This window comes from Gigantopelta aegis, chromosome 3 (assembly GCF_016097555.1).
Source record: "Gigantopelta aegis isolate Gae_Host chromosome 3, Gae_host_genome, whole genome shotgun sequence".
NCBI lineage: Eukaryota > Metazoa > Mollusca > Gastropoda > Neomphalida > Peltospiridae > Gigantopelta > Gigantopelta aegis.
Genome location: NC_054701.1, coordinates 20,314,318 through 20,330,091, shown reverse-complemented (window position 1 = coordinate 20,330,091; position 15,774 = coordinate 20,314,318). Strand labels below are relative to the sequence as shown.

The following is a 15,774-nucleotide window of genomic DNA, read 5'->3' as shown; positions in this document are numbered from 1 at the left end:
AAGTACGTACATACATAACGGACCAAATGTTTAAAACTAATTGTTTTTGGTTGTCTTGTATTGCTGTAGTATACAAGGGTATAATTTTCACAATTGCTTGATGTATTTTTTTTACAGTTGGAATGCAGTGAAGAACTTGGTGACTTAGTTAAAGCTAGTGATTTGAACCTGGCCCTCTCTGTGTATCTAAGAGCTAACATCCCACAAAAGGTACGTACATCTTTGTTTCGTTAGTTGGTATGTTTTTTTAAATATATACTTTTTGTAATATTCAAATCAAGTTTCACTTCTTTGTTAAATACACAAAGTACTTTTATGAAATGGAAATACAATATTAAAGCTACTTTGGCCTGGAGTGGTTTCTTATATCATTTGATGGATCTAGGGTGTTTTGAAGAAAAAGAACAAAAAGGCCTTAAAACGATGCTAAAGAATTATTTAAATTATTTCAATATTTATATCTTGACAATTTCTTGAGCATTTTATTTTTAAAAACTGATCATTTCTGCCAGTAAATAAGCACAGATAACTTTTTGTTGTAATATTCTTCCACTAAACACAATCAACAACGTTCCACACATGTTGATAGTTGATCTTGAGCTTGAAATTATATTACATTTTACAATTTTTAAAGAATAAGTGTATTTGTTAAATGTTTTTTTTTTTTTTTTTGATAATAGGTAATCCAATGTTTTGCGGAGACTGGTCAGTTCCAGAAGATCATACTGTACGCCAAGAAGGTTGGTTTTACACCGGACTACATCTTCCTGTTGCGTGGCATCATGCGCATGAACCCCGAGCAGGGGCTGCAGTTTGCCCAGATGATGGTCCAGGACGATGAACCACTGGCCGACCTGAACCAGGTAATTACTTCTAGCATGTGCTAATGCTGTGGTGCTAAGAAGGATGTAAAGGTTTAATTTTTCATCCAATTTCATCTTTTGTTTTCATAAAATACATTTGATCTAAATTGCTGAAAAATTACCTTCATAATGAATATAGTTTAGCATTTTTTAACTTTTAAAGAAAGCTTTTATTTTTCAAAGAGTATCACATCATTATGATAGAGAATGGTTGTAGCATGGGGTTAAGTGCTTGTCCAAGATGTGATGACTCTTACGATCTCTACTAATTGAACTGGGCCACGTCTTAAAATTGTTCCAACCAGTGCTCCTTGACTGAAATATATCAAGGCCCTGGTATGTGGTATTCTTTGTCAAAGTTCGTATTAAAGATCCCCATGCTGCTAATCGAAGATGAAACCATATGACAGAAGTGAGACCAGGGGTTTTTAATTGTAGAGAAGTGAACCAATTAGACCCCTAATAGCTGATGATTAAACTGTTTGCCATGGTGTTGTCGAACATCATTTTTCTGATTTAAATAAGAATATGGAATCTTTGTTGAGTTTCTTGCAGATTATTTTGTATAGAGAATTAAAGATTCCAATAGAAACCAGTTCCTCAGACAAACATCAGCTTCGAAATGGCTTCATGTTTCGTATTGGATCTGACATGCTCATACTGAGATTTTATATTTTTGTTGCTTTCTCATCTTTTTCTTTTTATTATTATTTTTAAAAATCTGTTTTAGATCTATAAATTAAATAAGAATCAGGAATTGAACTCGTAGTAACCTAATAAAATTCATACTTTAACCTTCTGACTACTGCAGATGAGATAATGTTCACTGTATACAGTGCATTCTCCAATTCATATTTTGCGCCGTTTTGCACATGGCACTCACCAAAAATGATAATAGAACAGGAAAAAGTTTACTTCAGAAAATACCTTGTAATTTTAAGTTGAAAAAGTGGTTTTCGGCAAGTATTTTTGCTAGACAACAATTGTGGAACATAGTGATTTTAAGGAATTGATAGCTGATTGTAACCGCTAATTTGATAATAAATCTGATCGTTTTAGCAACAACAAAAATTACCAAATATTGGGATATAAATCATAGTTTGTTTTTAAAAACAATTCTGGTCAGAAAACCACATTTATTGGGAATAATGGACAAATACTGGACAGTTGGTCACAAATACTCCTATGTAAACACAATTTTTTGCCTAATTTTAATCAACATTAACTGATCTAAAATATCATAGATTTATTTTTTAAAACACAAAAATAATACTTACTGATTGAAATATGAACTTTATTTTATACATTTATAAAACATTTAAGTGAATATATGAGTAAAAATTGTAACCGTGTACCCACTCAACGTGGTTTTTGTCAAACATTAATCCAGTAGTTTAAAGGTTAAATAAGAATATGGAATCTTTGTTGAGTTCCTTGCAGATTATTTTGTATAGGGAATTAAAGATTCCAATAGAAACCAGTTCCTCAGACAAACATCAGCTTCGAAATGGCTTCATGTTTCGTATTGGATCTGACATGCTCATACTGAGATTTTATATTTTTGTTGCTTTCTCATCTTTTTCTTTTTATTATTATTTTTAAAAATCTGTTTTAGATCTATAAATTAAATAAGAATCAGGAATTGAACTCGTAGTAACCTAATAAAATTCATACTTTAACCTTCTGACTACTGCAGATGAGATAAAGTTCACTGTATACAGTGCATTCTCCAATTCATATTTTGCGCAGTTTTGCACACGGCACTCACCAAAAATGATAATAGAACAGGAAAAAGTATACTTCAGAAAATACCTTGTAATTTTAAGTTGAAAAAGTGGTTTTCGGCAAGTATTTTTGCTAGACAACAATTGTGGAACACAGTGATTTTAAGGAATTGATAGCTGATTGTAACCGCTAATTTGATAATAAATCTGATCGTTTTAGCAACAACAAAAATTACCAAATATTGGGATATAAATCATAGTTTGTTTTTAAAAACAATTCTGGTCAGAAAACAACATTTATTGAGATAAATGGACAAATACTGGACAGTTGGCCACAAATACTCGTATGTAAACAAATTTTTTTGCCTAATTTTAATCAACATTAACTGATTTAAAATATAGATTTATTTTTTAAAACGCGAAAATAATACTTACTGATTGAAATATGAACTTTATTTTATACATTTATAAAACATTTAAGTGAATATATGAGTAAAAATTGTAACGTTGTACCCACTCAACGTGGTTTTTGTCAAACATTAATCCAGTAGTTTAAAGGTTAAATACAAATATGGAATCTTTGTTGAGTTCCTTGCAGATTATTTTGTATAGGGAATTAAAGATTCCAATAGAAACCAGTTCCTCAGACAAACATCAGCTTCGAAATGGCTTCATGTTTCGTATTGGATCTGACATACTCATACTGAGATTTTATATTTTTGTTGTTTCACATCTTTTTCTTTTTATTATTATTTTAAAAAATCTATTTTAGATCTATAAATTAAATAAGAATCAGGAATTGAACTCGTAGTAACCTAATAAAATTCATACTTTAACCTTCTGACTACTGCAGATGAGATAATGTTCACTGTATACAGTGCATTCTCCAATTCATATTTTGCGCCGTTTTGCACATGGCACTCACCAAAAATGATAATAGAACAGGAAAAAGTTTACTTCAGAAAATACCTTGTAATTTTAAGTTGAAAAAGTGGTTTTCGGCAAGTATTTTTGCTAGACAACAATTGTGGAACATAGTGATTTTAAGGAATTGATAGCTGATTGTAACCGCTAATTTGATAATAAATCTGATCGTTTTAGCAACAACAAAAATTACCAAATATTGGGATATAAATCATAGTTTGTTTTTAAAAACAATTCTGGTCAGAAAACCACATTTATTGGGAATAATGGACAAATACTGGACAGTTGGTCACAAATACTCCTATGTAAACACAATTTTTTGCCTAATTTTAATCAACATTAACTGATCTAAAATATCATAGATTTATTTTTTAAAACACAAAAATAATACTTACTGATTGAAATATGAACTTTATTTTATACATTTATAAAACATTTAAGTGAATATATGAGTAAAAATTGTAACCGTGTACCCACTCAACGTGGTTTTTGTCAAACATTAATCCAGTAGTTTAAAGGTTAAATAAGAATATGGAATCTTTGTTGAGTTCCTTGCAGATTATTTTGTATAGGGAATTAAAGATTCCAATAGAAACCAGTTCCTCAGACAAACATCAGCTTCGAAATGGCTTCATGTTTCGTATTGGATCCGACATACGCATACTGAGATTTTATATTTTTGTTTCACATCTTTTTCTAATTCATTATTTTTAAAAAAAGGTTAACATATTAATATGTTAACTAACACATGTTATGTTTTCAGATTGTGGATGTCTTCATAGAGTTCAATTTGATCCAACAATGTACATCCTTCCTGCTGGATGCACTCAAGAACAACCGGCCATCCGAGGGCCCCCTTCAGACCAGACTGCTTGAGATGAACCTCATGTCAGCACCACAGGTTGGTCATTGTACAAGTTTTAGTGTAGTCGTAGAACACTGGCTTGAGTTGTGATTACACCAGTCTCGATGACTGTCTTTAAAGCTTAACAACCGGCCATCCGAGGGCCCCCTTCAACCAGACTGCTTGAGATGAACCTCGTGTCAGCACCACAGGTTGGTCATTGTACAAGTTTTAGTGTAGTCGTAGAACACTGGCTTGAGTTGTGATTACACCAGTCTCGATGACTGTCTTTAAAGCTTAACAACCGGCCATCCGAGGGCCCCCTTCAGACCAGACTGCTTGAGATGAACCTCATGTCAGCACCACAGGTTGGTCATTGTACAAGTTTTAGTGTAGTCGTAGAACACTGGCTTGAGTTGTGATTACACCAGTCTCGATGACTGTCTTTAAAGCTTAAGTGTGTATATATACAAACAGAACATAAATAGAAAATGAAAATAGTTTGTCATAGGTTTTATCTTCTAGTGGGATAAATTTGTTCCAACCAGTAAACTGGCCATGGTGATGAAGTAGTTGTACATTGTGACTAATTAGTTGCCGAGTTTGTCTCCCAGTACCTGATCTAACATGCACCGAGTTGTAAGGACTTAGTGGGGAAGTGTGAGCACACTACAATCAATGAACCCACGTTATGTTAACCTGATAGAAACAGCTAATAAATATATGATAAAATACTAGACAATAGGCTATATAGCATTTCGTAATACATTTAATGAAAGAAAAATCTGTACACACGGTAACTTGCCATTATATTAATTTTGACTTTCTTGTTTGCCTAGGTTGCCGATGCCATTCTGGGAAACCAAATGTTTACACACTACGACAAAGCACATATCGCCCAGTTGTGTGAGAAAGCAGGCCTCCTACAGAGGGTGAGTGGATGTCTTGGGTGGTTAAAACTTCAGTATCTCTAGAATACACTTGTTTTAAAAATATGGCTGTCAGTTTTGTTTTCTAAGTTCGTCTAATGGACATTGATGAAAAGGTGGGCTAGGCTGTCATTAAGTTACATTCTCATGTACCACGACTTGAATGTGTATCTTGTATATATGTATTCTTGTTGGCAATATTTTTGCAAGGATTTATGTTGTGTTTTATTTAATACCTAAAACTACTTGGCTTCGTTTGACACCCAGTAGGTTTTTAATGGGGACATTAATTCATCACGTCCTCAATAGAGTGTATGGATTGGTTTATAATTAATATTTATTTTGTACTTTGTTTGTATTTTACAAATGTGATGGTCTTAACATAATGACCATTATTGTGTCACCTTTATGATATATGTATGTTCATAAAATGAATGAAATTTATTCTTTAAAATAAAATTTAAATATAATATAATATATTTTTTTTATTATAAAAAAAAAAGGCATTGAGAGATAAACATGCAAGCGTCGGAAACATCTAATAGGTTTATGATAGACCAAACATTTAATTCTGTAGAATTCTTGTTAAGTCTGGATATAATATCTGTTGCGGCACCTATCAACTGATATTTTCTAATACATAATAAATGAATTTTTGTTTTACTTCAGGCTCTAGAACACTACACTGATCTTTATGATATCAAGAGAGCTGTGGTTCATACTCATCTACTGAATCCAGAGGTAAGTTTGGGTCCTCGGGCACTGTCATGGGCTTGGGATTGTTCCCTGTTGGTGACCCATTGGGCTATTTCTAGTTCCAGCCAGTGCTCCACAACTGGTGTAACAAAGACCATGGTATGTACTATCCTGTCTGTGGGATGGTGCATATAAAAGATCCTTTGCTGCTAATCGAAAAGAGTAGCCCATGAAGTGGCAACAGTGGGTTTCCTCTCTATATCTGTGTGGTCCTTAATATATACGCCATATAACCGTAAATAAAATGTGTTCAGTGTGTTGCTAAATAAAACATTTCCTTCCTTATCATGGGCTGTTCAGCAGCTTGTATCTTTTTAGTTGACTGCATTCAAAATGTTGCAGCCATGGTATAATAAACAAGATATAAACGTTATACTGGTAAACCTGCACTGGTTTAGGCCATGCACCCGACCCCACTACAGTGAATTTCTAAACTGGTATCATAGTTGTAGCTCAAAGAGGAAACCTTGTCATGGTACAAGATGCTTTACAGCATATTACTATTTAAATTGTAGTTAATTTGTCTTTGTCTGAAAAGAGTACTTTACAGCATATTACTATTTAAATTGTAGTTAATTTGTCTTTGTCTGAAAAGAGTACTTTACAGCATATTACTATTTAAATTGTAGTTAATTTGTCTTTGTCTGAAAAGAGTACTTTACAGTATATTACTATTTAAATTGTAGTTAATTTGTCTTTGTCTGAAAAGAGTACTATGCTGCATTAGCATTTTGTCTTCTCCCACGCTGTAGACTTTAACAAATTATATTTAAAATTAAAATATAGAAGCATTTTTAAATCTGGTTTTTGCTTCTATTTAATCTGTACAGCTTGAAAAATTTGCTGGAATTGTTTTTTTAAAGTATGCAGGTACAGAATTTCTTAAATCTATAAATGAGTACAACTGTTGAAGGGAAGATATGATTGATATATTCTGTATTTTCAAAACTGTTTTGTTTTGTTTTCAGTGGCTAGTAAACTACTTTGGTGCTCTCTCAGTGGAGGACTCACTAGAATGTCTCAAGGCCATGCTGACTGCCAACATACGTCAGAACCTACAAGTGTGTGTCCAGATCGCATCAAAATACCACGAACAGCTGACTACCAACGCTCTTGTGGAACTCTTTGAATCATTCAAAAGCTTTGAAGGTTAGTTGAGAATTAAGGAGTTAGTTATGGGGTGGGAAGGAAGGGAGAGTTTCTCACAGAGCAACTAGTAATAAGGTCTAAACATTTTGCTTGAGAACCCCCAAATCGTAACAGTTTCTGTATATACTACAAGTCATCATTAGATCAGATTCTATTTCCTGCTACAAATAATTGCCAGTGCTTAACCAATCAAATCATTTTAAAATATGCCAATCAGGAATTACATTATCATAGACTGAATAATTCATGTATTATACAATAAAACAGTATACTGAATTAAAAAAAGGCTAATAAAGTACAATAGACCAAATAATATATGTATTATAAAGAATAGAAAAAGACCGGTAGACTTATTTGGAAAATGGCAGAGGCGTACAGGCTCCGATTTTTAATTTTTTTTTGCCTGAATTAAATGAAAATGCCCAAATCTATATAACAACATTTATTCGTATTGACATTACTGCCAGACTGATATATAGGGTTGCAAATTACAACTAATATTGTGGGTAGAAGTATGGAAGTACGTGGTGAAAATGATTCAGGCAAGCTCATTTTGCCCAAATATCTAATATTGTTTTATCAAATTTGAGTACTAAATGTGTAACATCGTCCATGCCTTATCCCTATTATCCTACATTCAGGATAAAGGGAGATATTGCAAATAGCATAGACAGAAACTCTGATTTATTTTTTTGTCTGTTCTGTTTTTCAGGTCTCTTCTATTTCTTGGGATCCATTGTGAACTTCAGTCAGGAGTCTGAGGTGCACTTCAAATACATCCAGGCAGCCTGTAAGACCGGCCAAATCAAGGAAGTAGAACGCATCTGCCGTGAAAGCAACTGTTATGATCCAGAAAGAGTGAAAAACTTCCTCAAGGTAAGAGATGCTTCATTTTAACATTTTAGGAAGACATTTAGTTAGTTTATTTTAAAATTTACAATCAGTTACATTAATATTTTGTTGTGCTTTGAAGTCTGATATGGATAAATTATCATTGATTTGTTTGTTTACACTGTTGAATAATGTTACTACTTTTAATACTAATTTCTTCAGTTTAGCAATCTTTTGACTTTAAAGTTTAAATTTATATTAGTTTAGAATTTTAAATAATGTTCACACTTTAATTATTACTTTTAATTCAATTTACTACTTCAAACACTAATTTCTTCATTTTATTAATAACTGATTTTGCCTGCAGTATACTAATAATTTTAAATTTAGGTTTGTATAAAATTTGCTATGATGTTCAGTCTTTTATTATTATTTTCATTTCTGTTTCTAGGAAGCAAAACTGACTGACCAGCTTCCACTGATCATAGTGTGTGACCGTTTCGACTTTGTGCATGACCTGGTTCTCTATCTGTACCGAAACAACCAGCAGAAATACATTGAAATATATGTGCAGAAGGTAAACACTGCTTTATGATTACATTCTAGAAGTGTGCTTAACAATTTACAGAACTGGGCCATTGTACTATTTTAAAGGATGTTATTTAAGAAAAGACTAAATATGGAGTTGTTGGGGCTATTTTTCACAGATTTTCATTTATTATTATGTGACACCCAAAATAGCCACATTTTTGTTGTTGTTTGTACATGTATTTAAACATGCAATTCAATCATTCACTTTATATATTTTATGAGTAGAATTGAATATACTAATTGATTGAATCGATTGAATGTTTAAAAGTTAAGGTTACTTAAGTAATTTTTTATTTAATTTAAATATTTTTTATTAAAATAAATAAAATTGAATTATAAGATGAAGAACTGTTGAAATTGCATCACATGAATTTTAAAGTATCATATGCTACCAGGCTCCTAAGTTGTCATTCAGTATGACAAGAATTATTAGTTGACTATGAGTTGTGCTATGTTAGGATATTTTCCCCTTTTCCTTAACCACACTACCAACTCTTCTGTTTTATTTCAGGTGAACCCAGCTCGTCTGCCCGTGGTAGTTGGTGGACTGTTGGATGTTGACTGTAGTGAAGATGTTATCAAGCAACTCATTCTGGTTGTTAAAGGGCAGTTTTCGACCGATGAACTCGTAGAAGAGGTAGAAAAGAGAAACAGGTACTTCTGTATATTACTGAAGATTGTGGGCTATGTTGACTGACAAGAGGAGAGGTATGAATGGTTGCAGGGTTGATCTCCCTTAGTGGACTCTCTATCAGGGTTTTTTCTGCACAATCGGTGCACCATGACTCCCTTCGATGTAGCTCAGTAGTACAGCGCACGCCTGATGCGCAATCGATCTAGGATCAATTCCCGTCAATTGATCCAATGGGCTATTCGCGTTCCAGCCAGTGCTCCACAACTGGTGTAACAAAGGCTGTGGTATGTACTATCCTGTCTGTGGGATGGTGCATATAAAGATCCCTTGCTGCTAATCGAAAAGAGAAGCCCATGAAGTGGCAACTGCAGTTTCCTCCCTCAATATCTGTGTGGTCCTTGACCATATGTCCAACGCTATATAACCGTAAATACAATGTGTTGATTGTGTCGTTAACTAAAACATTTCATTCCTTCCCTTCCTGGTTATAGGAAAGTGCATATAAAAGATATACGCTGGTCTGAGTTTCATCTCGTACTCTAGACCAAGCATCAAAATAACGGTATGCTAGACACCAAATGATCATGGGTTGAAATGTACTGAGGTGTCATTAAGTAAAAATTCATTGTTTGTCTTCCATTCATTTGTGCTGTTGTGTTGGGTAGAGCATTTAATCATCCTTTATTTTTAAAATACTAAGCAACTGAATTGTTTTGTTTCTGTTTCTGTTGTTTGTTGTTGGTTTTTTTGTTTTTTTTAAGTTCATTAAGTTGACACCTAGCACAAAACATTTTGAAATGGCCATTTTCCATTGCATCCATTGAAACTTTACTCCTATAGTTGTTCAAATTTTGTACCCGTTTTATTTTTTATTAATGATAATAATTTTCAAATACAATATAGAAAATGTTATTTGAAATGGCATGAATATTTCACAAAGATTTTTAAGTGTTGGTGCACAGCTGTGATAACGTGTGTGCTCAAGGTGAAGCTATTAACTTTTGACTGGTTTCTAACTCAGTCTAGATAATTTCAGATTGAAGCTTTTGTTACCGTGGCTGGAGACGAGGACACATGAAGGGGTTACTGAGCCTGCTACCCACAACGCTCTGGCTAAAATCTACATTGACAGCAACAACAACCCAGAACGATTTTTAAGGTATTGTCTTTCTACTTACTCTCCCTTTCTTAAAGGGACTATCCTGAGTTTCTAGTCGTTTTAAAAGGTTTTTGTCAAAGAAAATATTTGTACATTATTAAAATTACAATTTACTTATATTTCCTTACTTACAGTATGAATATCTCTATAACCGATGTATTTCTGGATATATTGTTTTGTAGTATCTCAATATTGATTTTTGTATAAAATAATTTCATATGTACAAATTTATTTTTTCTTCATACAGTCAAACGAAATTTGAAATAATTCTACCAAAAGTCATTCCAAATGTATTTATCCGTATGCTTAATATTTAAAACATGTTAAGGTAAGATATTACAGTGCATTAACTTTGGCACGAACAATTTTGTTGTTAGTCTGTCGGTTATGCAAAACCAATATCAACATAAATGATGGATCGTTCGTGCAAAAGCTGTAATCGTTTATCAGAAAATCTAAAAAGACGTGTTGGCTAATTTTATCATTGTTTTTGGAAGACAATAAGAAGAGAACGGGCCTACTTTTCCGGTTTGAGAAAGATACAATGTATCCGCTTGAAATAGCACCACAGTTGATACAAAGTCTGCACCGCGGTGATACAAATTAAGGTGGCGCAAGCATTCTGGGAAATCCTTGTCTATTATTGTTTGATTCAGACTATTGTTTGGCGAAAACAAGTAGTACTCCTCTGTAAAAGAACCAATGGGGTAGAGTGCTGAAGTGTACATGGCAGCTTTCAAGTTGGTCCTATTGTCCGAACCAAATTGTTAACAACTACAAAAAATTACTCTCCTACCTTTAATTGCCATTAGATTTCCTCCAAAGTTTGTCCAGACACAAATCGCAAAAAACCCACTATAAATATACAGATTCCACACACGAGACTGCAACAATGTCGCCGATATCGTCTTTGCTGAGATTGCATAGGGAAAAATACATGCAGTTTTCTGCCGTCTGCCATGTTGCTTGTTTATGGAATATTCTTCAAGAGGGGTGAAAGCCTCCAAAGTATGTGACACAATTAATATGAAATCAATTATCTCTAGTGGTATCATTTAAAAAAAAAAAAAATAATAATAATAATATGACGTCATCACGTTTGCTTTTATATCATAACATGTTATGACGTCAGATTAAGTCCTATCCTTTCACCCCTCTTGAAGAATATTCCATAAAAAGTCAAAATGGCGGCTGGCACCAAATTACATGCTTTTTGCCCTATGCGCTCTCAGCGAAGTCGATATAGGTGACATAGTTATCATCTGGTATGTGGAATCCATGTCATTGTAATAGTTTTTTCAAGATTTCTGTCTGGACAAACTTTGGAGGAAATCAAACGGTAATTAAAGGTAGGAGAGTAATATTTTGTAGTTGTTAACAATTTGGTTCGGACAATAGCATACTTTTCTTTTCGTTCTTTTTTTTGTATTTATGATAGAAAATGATTTAATTTGATAGAGAAAAGCTACAGAAATGTACACATTAGATTCTCGTTTGATTACCGTGCCCCATTAACATTTTTATTCGTATCTGAACTACTTGTATTATCCCAGGAACCCGACCTTGCCTAGAAAAAAGAGCTGACCCTAGTTATTATTTGGATGCATACATGTGTTTATTTTGTTGGAAGAACAAACTGAAGTGTTGTTAGGCCTGAAAATACAGGATATCCATTCAAATAAGGCTTTACATTCAGTATATATTTATTGTTAAGCATTAAGTTCGTATAATGTAGTACTGTTTGATGATCATGTCGCTGTGGATCAGCTTGTTAAAGTTTGTAGAAATTGTAAAGGTATACATATTTATATAAGATCTATGCAGTATCTAGCACTCTGTTTCATTTTATTTATCATTTTTATTCAATCTTTTACGATATTTAGTAACACTGACTGAGACCTTCTTATTCTTAGATAAAATACATTGAAATTGGGTTAATGTGAGATTTTATTGTACTAATTGCAATGATTAATAAATGTGTGCTGTATTAAGGTGAGATTAAAGACCATAGGGAATTGCATTAACAGCCTGTTTTGTAACTAACTGATGTGGTGTGTATAATGTTTCAGAGAAAACCAGTACTACGACAGTCGAGTTGTAGGCAAATACTGTGAGAAGAGAGATCCCCATCTTGCGTGCGTTGCCTACGAGAGAGGCCAGTGCGATCAAGAACTCATTAAGGTATGATTTATAGTTTACAATGATTGTGATGGCTAATTTGATAATTGACTGTTATACCAACAATGAAAATCATAAAATATTGGGATATAAATCGTAGAACTTTCAGTCTCAAAACAAATTTTGGCCAGCAAAACACTGTAATTGGGAATAATGACACATCTGCCAGTAATAATACTTACCTTTTACAACTGAACACTATTTTATGTATTTATGATTTTATAAAGTGAAAGTATGTGAGCTAACTTATAAACTTGTACCCCCTCAACATGATTTTGTCAAAAATTAATCCAGTGGTCTTAAGCCTCAAAATGTCGGTTGAGCATTCCATAAGGCCACAGAGTGCTAGTGTCCGTTAAACTCAATGTAATGTCCAGTATTGGAAGTAGATTTGCTAGATCATGTGTCCCCTGACGTTAACCCTTCAACTTAAATTTAATTGGTGGGAATATTTTTTTTTCAAAAATTTTATTACTTACGGTACTAACCAACTTAAAATTAGAAACTATTATTTAACATTTTGAAATTATGTAGTGATCTCTGAAATTTGCATATCAGTTGTACTGAACAAAATGTTCCCTGTAACATATCACAAAGTGGACCACTAGATTTTGTTCCCTATTTTTTTTTCATGATCTCTTAGCTTTGTTTGTAATTTACATTTAATATAAGGTGTGGTGGGGTTACATATCCCAGTGATAAAGTGCTCGTCTGATGCGTGGTTGGTTTAGAATCGATCCTCATCGGTTGGCTCAGTGGGCCATTTCTCATTCCAGCCAGTGCACCATGACTGGTATATCAAAAGCTGTGGTATCTACTACTAATGGAAAAAAATTTCAGGTTTCCTCTGTAACACTATATATCAGAATTACCAAATGTTTAACATCCAATCGACGATTATTTAATCAATGTGCTCTAGTAATGTCGTTAAACAAAACAAACTTAACTTTTCATTATAATCAGCATTGTTTTTGTTTTGTTTTTAATCTTTAGGTGTGCAATGAAAATTCACTCTTCAAGAGTGAAGCAAGATATCTAGTGAGGAGAAAGGACACTGACTTGTGGGCTGAGGTGTTGAAGGAGACTAATGAATTCCGCCGTCCGTTGATAGACCAGGTAGTGCAGACAGCGCTGTCGGAAACTCAGGATCCTGAGGAGATATCGGTCACTGTTAAAGCATTCATGACTGCTGACCTTCCAAACGAACTTATTGAGCTCTTGGAGAAGATTGTCCTGGAAAACTCTGTCTTCAGTGACCATAGGTACGGTTCAGTTTCCAATATTTCCAATGCGAATATTTGTCTTTACATTTATATATGCAAAAAGCAGATTTGGTGACCTATTTCTTTTTTTACTGAAAAGGGGGAAACCCCTTTTTAATAGAATTGAATGTTGTGGTATCAAAGATCCTTCGGAGCTGCTACTTTGCTATAACATTTAGGTTCCACTAAAATCAGATTTTAGTCTGAAGATATCATTGTTAGTTACCGGCCTCGTGGCGGCGTGGCAGGCCATCGGTCTACAGGCTGGTAGGTACTGGGTTCGGATCCCAGTCGAGGTATGGAATTTTTAATCCAGATACTGACTCCAAACCCTGAGTGAGTGCTCCGCAAGGCTCAATGGGTAGGTGTAAACCACTTGCACCGACCAGTGATCCATAACTGGTTCAACAAAGGCCATGGTTTGTGCTATCCTGCCTGTGGGAAGCGCAAATAAAAGATCCCTTGCTGCCTGTCGTAAAAGAGTAGCCTATGTGGCGACAGCGGGTTTCCTCTAAAAAAAATATGTGTGGTCCTTAACCATATGTCTGACGCCATATAACCGTAAAATAAAATGTGTCGAGTGCGTCGTTAAATAAAACATTTCTTTCTTTCATTGTTAGTTATTTTTGTTAACATGCTACAACTCTTGAATACCTATAGATGCTTTGTAGCATTTGGACTATATTTTTTAAAAGAGGTGGGACTTGGCCTAGTGGGAAAATGCTCGTCATGACTGGTATATCAAAGGCTGTGATATGTGGTATCCTGTTTGTGGGATGGTATATATAAAAGGTCCCTTGCTACTTGTAGAAAACTGTAACTGGTTTTCTCTCTAAAGACTATATGTCGGAATTAACAAGTGTTTGATTTCCAATAAATCAGTAGTGGTGGTGGTAAACAAAACACATTCTAACTTGCCCAAACATTTTTTAACTACATGAATCATAAATATTGCTACACATTGTTATATTCCTCCCTAGAGTGTCATTGTAAAAGTATGTAAATTCTGAGAGATGAAAATTCTCTACATTTTACCAGGAGATTTTCAATACAAAATGAAATGCATCACTGTCATGTCTTTAAATGTAACATGGGTGGGTGTTACAGTATGGTGCAGTAGTACCAAATTGCTAAACGTTTTTGTTGTAGTATGGGGCAGGATGTAGCCCAGTGGTAAAGCACTCACTGCGATCCCAGTTGGTGGACTCGTTGGGCTATTTCTTGTTCCAGCCAGTGCACCATGACTTGTATATCAAAGGCCGTAGTATGTACTATTCTGTCTGTGGGATGGTGTATATAATAGAACCCTTGCTACTAATAGAAAAATGTTGCGGGTTTTCTCTCTCAGACTATATGTCCAAATTTACCAAATGTTTGACATCCAATAACCGATGGTTAATAAATCGATATTCTCTAGTAGTGTCGTTAAACAAAACAAACTTTAACTTTGTTGTAGTATAGACATGGATATATTTGATATTGCAGAAACCTGCAGAATCTGCTGATCTTGACTGCGATCAAAGCTGACCGAACACGAGTGATGGAGTACATCAACCGTCTGGAGAACTACGACGCACCCGACATCGCAAACATTGCCATCAGCAATGAACTCTACGAGGAGGCTTTCGCAATTTTCAAGAAGTTTGAAGTCAACACTTCAGCCATTTCTGTACGATCTCTAGCTTATTTCACTCATAACTTTAATAACAAGAGACAAAAAGATATTTAATTAAAAACTTTTTAAAAGGTCATTACCATCACATCGCATCACCTAAGATATACTACACAAATGACTTACTAACATCCTTGCTAGCTCTACCAACATCCTTGCTAGCTCTACCATTTCTGTAAATGATAATCTCAAGCCTAATTTGACAAAAGCTCCTTGTTACTAATATTGCTTAGAACCATTTTAAACACAGGTCTAACC

General features: G+C 34.0%; 1 protein-coding gene across 2 annotated transcripts in view; it reads left to right on the top strand.

Moving 5' to 3' along the window:
- LOC121367667 (clathrin heavy chain 1) overlaps positions 1-15,774 on the top strand; it is a 64,064-nt gene that overhangs the window by 29,137 nt on the left and 19,153 nt on the right. For both annotated transcript variants that reach the window (XM_041491977.1, XM_041491976.1), the window contains 13 exons: positions 118-210; positions 681-863; positions 4,275-4,412; positions 5,195-5,287; positions 5,954-6,025; positions 7,009-7,189; positions 7,902-8,065; positions 8,472-8,597; positions 9,123-9,265; positions 10,282-10,404; positions 12,474-12,585; positions 13,576-13,844; positions 15,330-15,513. In XM_041491977.1, coding sequence (XP_041347911.1) covers positions 118-210; positions 681-863; positions 4,275-4,412; positions 5,195-5,287; positions 5,954-6,025; positions 7,009-7,189; positions 7,902-8,065; positions 8,472-8,597; positions 9,123-9,265; positions 10,282-10,404; positions 12,474-12,585; positions 13,576-13,844; positions 15,330-15,513 — 1,881 coding nt within the window. The remainder of the gene's footprint in view (positions 1-117; positions 211-680; positions 864-4,274; positions 4,413-5,194; positions 5,288-5,953; positions 6,026-7,008; positions 7,190-7,901; positions 8,066-8,471; positions 8,598-9,122; positions 9,266-10,281; positions 10,405-12,473; positions 12,586-13,575; positions 13,845-15,329; positions 15,514-15,774) is intronic.